The following is a 5,115-nucleotide window of genomic DNA, read 5'->3' on the forward strand; positions in this document are numbered from 1 at the left end:
AGGTGTGATGTAGTGATGTCACTTACATCACACCTGTTAGTCCTTAAAGACTCTGGGATCAGAGAGAGGACTAAACGGGGGAATCAGGAAAGCTGAATTTTAAGGTTTGTTTCTTTTCTTTGATATATACAGTGATGGGACACCAAACTGAGGTGGGGGGACATGATACTGTGGGGGCAACCTCAGGGGTGGAGGGGCTGTGTGTACAACTGGGAGGACATGACACTATGGAGGCAACCTGGGGGGACGAGAACTGAAACTGAGGAGAAAGCAGCTTGAGTCCTACATAAGGGCTATGAATGAACACTAAGTGTATTCAAAAATGCATTGGAAGGACTTATGAACCTTACAGTGATCCATACTTTTAAGCTTTGAGTATGAAATTAAGCGGACTTTCGGACTTGTAGTCACTGCCCGGGGCCTCCTCTAACAGAGAAGCGCATCGACTCCTTTGGATTTTCAGAGCATTCACATCTTAAGTAGTAAAAACAGAAGTACAAGAGCGTGTCCAAAGATAATATTACAGTCCTATGAAAAAGTTTGGGCCCCCCCTATTAATCTTAATCATTTTTAGTTCTAAATATTTTGGTGTTTGTAGCAGCCATTTCAGTCTGATATATCTAATAATTGATGGACACAGTAATATTTCAGGATTGAAATGAGGTTTATTGGACTAACAGAAAATGTGCAATATGCATTAAACCAAAATTTGACTGGTGCAAAAGTCTGGGCACCTCAACAGAAAAGTGACATTAATATTTAGTAGATCCTCCTTTTGCCTCTAGTCTCTTCCTGTAGCTTTTAATCAGTTCCTGGATCCTGGATGAAGGGATTTTGGACCATTCCTCTTTACAAAACAATTCAAGTTCAGTTAAGTTTGATGGTCGATTCCATATGAACACCGCGTTGAAAATGCACTTACAGTTCGATTCCCGTCCCACCTCCCCTGCGCTGTTATTGGTGCAGAAAAAGGACAGGGAGAGGGACAGGGACAACAACAACGGAGGCATTGAGAAAAGTAGGAAAAAGCCATTGGCTGCCGAGGACATGTGACCTCAGATTCAAACGAACAGGCGGCATCAGCTCCGATTCATTCTGTGCTTGCACTTAGTTAGAGAGAGACATCTGCTGAAGGTTAGTCAGGTTTTAGATTTTGCTAGGCAGGAATAGCAAAGAAGAAGAACCACAACAGCTCTTTTAAGAGCTACACTAAAGGGAGAAGCTGAAACAAGCTTGGCACAGTGTCTACCCACAAACGCTAAAGTGGGATTCACTGCAATTAAGCCAGGCTGTATCTGCGCCACCCAGCTTTCCGCGGTGGGGATTAATCTAAGTGGGATACACTGAAATTGTATGCCCATACACCCTATATACGCTTAATCCAGGGTTCAACAGTGTGTTCCCCCCCCCCCCCCCTCAGTGGGATATACATTCTAATTCTCAGGCTATATACGCTTCATCCAGGTTGTCAAGGTGTGTACCCACAAAAAATCAGTGGGATATACATTCTAATTCTCAAGCTATAGACGCTTCATTAAGGTTGTCACAGTGTGTACCCACAAAAAATCAGTGGGATATACATTCTAATTCTCAGGCTACATACACTTCATCCAGATTGTCACAGTGTGTACCCAACAAACCATCAAAGCCATCTAAAAATGCACAAGGCTACCGGTAAGGGACGTGGACGAGGCTGTGGGCGAGATCAGGGGCGTGGGAATGCTGCTGGGGAGCAAGGTCGCAGTGAAGCCACAGCGCATTCCGTGCCTACTCCTCAGGGGCAGGAAGCATTGTGCTTCTCCACAGTCCCCGGCTTGCTGGCCACATTAATTAGGGTGCAGGGCACAAACCTAAGTAGGCCCGAGCACCAGGAACATGTCTTACAATGGCTGGCAGATAATGCTTCCACCACATTGTCCACCAGCCAGTCAGCCTCTACCTCAACTCCTCCTCCTACACAACATTCAGCCTTCCTCACAAAATGCCCAATCTTCCCAGCAGAGTAATCCCAACTTTCCCTGCTCCCCAGAGCTGTTCTCTGGTCCTTTAACTGTCCCTCTCCCTGTCCCTCCATTTCCTGATTCCACAGAGCTACCAGACGACTTTCTGTGTCCAGATGCCCAAGCACTGGAGTCTCCTTCATCTCCTGTTGATTTTGTGGTGGTTGACCAGCAACCCACCCTCAGTGACAATGACAAGACACAGTTGCCATCAGAGCAGCCTGTTGCCATGTGCGGTGTGCAGGAGGAGGAGGCGAGAGAGGAATTGGCAGAGGAGGTGGTGGACGACGAGAACACTGACCCGACCTGGACAGGGGGGATGTCAAACGGGGAAAGCAGTGTCGATGTTGAGGGAGGTGCAGCACCAAAGAGGGTAGCTAGAGGCAGAGGGATGTCCAGAGGCAGAGGTCAGCTGCTTCGCCGAAGCCAGGCCACACCCAGATTGGCCCAAGATGTTCCCTATTATAGCCAGCCAAGAAAAACTCCCCCATCAAAGGCACGTTCCTTGATGGTGTGGAGATTTTTCAAGGAATGCACGGAGGACAAATATAGTGCGGTTTACACAATTTGCCATTCGAAACTGAGTACGGGCTCTGAAAAGAGCAACGTTTCGGCCACTTCCTTGCGCCGTCATTTGGAATCCAGCACTAGACTCAGTGGGAGAGAGCAAACACGGGACAATCGTAGTCCGGCGTTGCCGTCACTGCCTCTCCCACTGTTGCCAGTGCTGGAGCTGCAGTCCAGAGCACCAGCCAGGACACCGCAACATCTGGCTCTGCCACTTTGGGGACTTTTCCCTCATCCTCCTCTGTTCCTGTCTCAGCTCCTTCTCCTGCACCATCATGCACCTCCTCCCAGCAATCCACCATCACTCAGACATTTGAGCGCAGGCAAAAATACAGTGCTAACCACCCACATGCGCGAGCCTTGAACGCGCACATCTGCAAACTCCTGGTCCAGGAGATGTTGCCGTTCCAGCTTGTGGAAACTCCAGCCTTCCGGTACCTGATGGCAAGTTCGGCACCTCACTATGCCGTCCCTAGCCATCACTACTTCTCCCAGTGTGCCGTCCCCGTCTTGCACCAGCACATGTCACTCAATATCAGGTGGGCCTTAAGTTCAGCGCTTTGCACATAGGTCCACTTGACCACCGACGCGTGGACAAGTGCATACGGACAGGGATGCTACATTTCACTGACGGCACTCTGGGTAAAGGTAGTTGAGGCTGGGACTGAGTCACAAACTGGGCCGGTGTACCTCGTCTCCCCACCTATCATTCCTGGCAGGGGCTCTGAAACACCACCCTCCTCCTCCTCCTCTGCCGCCGTTAAATTGACTCCAGCTACGAGCTGGAAACGTTGCACCACTGGCGTGGGTAGATGTCAGCAGGCCGTGCTGGAGCTCATCAGCTTGGGGGACAGACAGCGAGGGGAGGGATGCCCTCCTCGATGAGACAGCAATATGGTTTGAGCCGCTGCACCTGGGCCCAGACATGGTCGTGTCTGATAACAGCAGAAACCTGGTAGCAGCTCTGGAGCTTACCAGCCTCCAACATGTTCCATGCCTGGCCCACGTCTTTAACCTAGTGGTGCAACGTTTTTTAAAGAAATACCCAAATGTGCACGAGCTACTGCTTAACGTTGCACTAGTTTTAGTGACTTTGCTTCCTCTTCAGTTCATTTATGATGGTGTTTTTCACATCCTTGTTCCTTATACTATATATAACAGGGTTCAACATCGGAGTTACTGTTGTATAAAAAATGGGCACTACCTTGTCTGTGTTGGTTGAGAAATTGGTATATTTTTTTGAGTGTGGTCGTAGATACATGAACATAATAGTCCCATAGTAGAGGGTGACAACAGTGAGGTGAGAGATGCATGTAGAGAAGGATTTCTGCCTCCCATGCGATGAAATAATCTTAAGAATCGTGGAGATAACATGGACATATGATATTAGGGTCAAGAAGAAGCAAGCCATAGCAATAACTGCTCCTGTGATGTATGTATATAACTCATTACGAAAAGTATCTCCACAAGACATTCGTATTAAAGCAGGAACCTCACAAAAGTAGTGGTTGATGTGATGACACTTGCAGAATGGAAGATGGAACGTGAGGAACACCTGAACAAAAGAGTTAATAAATCCGACACTCCATGACACTACAGTTGAGTAAAAACAAAATGTCTTGCTCATTATGGAGTTATAATGTAACGGTCTACAAATAGCGGCAAATCTATCATAGGCCATGACTGCAAGAATAAGGCATTCCGTTGCACCCAATGCTAAAGAGAAGAACATCTGTGTAGCACATCCTGATAAGGAAAGACCTCTGTCTTTGGCCAAGGTGTTCATTAGGAGGACAGGAACAATGGAGGAGGAGAAGAAGATGTCAATGATAGAGAGGTTGGTCAGAAAGAAGTACATGGGGCTATGTAGTCTTGGATTGATCCTCACAGCGATGATCAGCAGAAGGTTCCCAGATATCGTCATTAAATACATTATTAAAAATATAAGGAAGAAGATAACTTGTAGATGAAGGACATTAGACAACCCAAGTAGGATGAACCGAGGAGAAGTGGTTTTGTTTAATTGTTCCATGGAATTCAGGAGGTTCCTGATATACAACAAGAAAAATAATTAACCAAATATAGTATCTACATTAGTCCAAAAAATAGATGAACATGTAGTTAATACATAGATGAAGTAATTTTATCTACTTGTTCCATAGAATTCAGATAATGTCTAATATCTAACGGAAAAAAGAATTAACCAAAAACAGGCCAAACTAGTTACAAAAATATAGAAGCTGGTCTTGTCATGGATAGTTGCAAAAATACTGAAAAAAAATTTGGAGGGTCATCCAAAGTTAGATTCCTCAGTGGATTATCTTGAGCCTAGAACTAAACTATTTAATAAATCCTATGGTTTAGAAGACTTACACTGGGAAGGGGTAAAACTCAAGACCCTAATGATGATTTTTTTTAAGCGTGCTCCCCAAAAAATGTTTTGCAGTTTAGCAATGGTCAAGCACAATTTTTTTGTAAATTCTGTGAACATGTCAAACAGCCAATAAAACAGCAACATTATCTTCCATGGAAAGCTATTGAAGAAATT

General features: G+C 45.8%; 1 protein-coding gene across 1 annotated transcript; it reads right to left on the bottom strand.

Moving 5' to 3' along the window:
- Positions 1 to 3,651: 3,651 nt before the first annotated feature.
- Positions 3,652 to 4,599, bottom strand: LOC142213030 (olfactory receptor 2F1-like). Its single transcript, XM_075281174.1, has one exon. It carries the CDS (start codon positions 4,597 to 4,599, stop codon positions 3,652 to 3,654), a length of 948 nt encoding a protein of 315 aa, XP_075137275.1.
- Between the last annotated feature and the right edge of the window lie 516 nt (positions 4,600 to 5,115).

The sequence above is a fragment of the Leptodactylus fuscus genome, chromosome 7, assembly GCF_031893055.1.
Source record: "Leptodactylus fuscus isolate aLepFus1 chromosome 7, aLepFus1.hap2, whole genome shotgun sequence".
Taxonomy (NCBI): Eukaryota; Metazoa; Chordata; class Amphibia; order Anura; family Leptodactylidae; genus Leptodactylus; species Leptodactylus fuscus.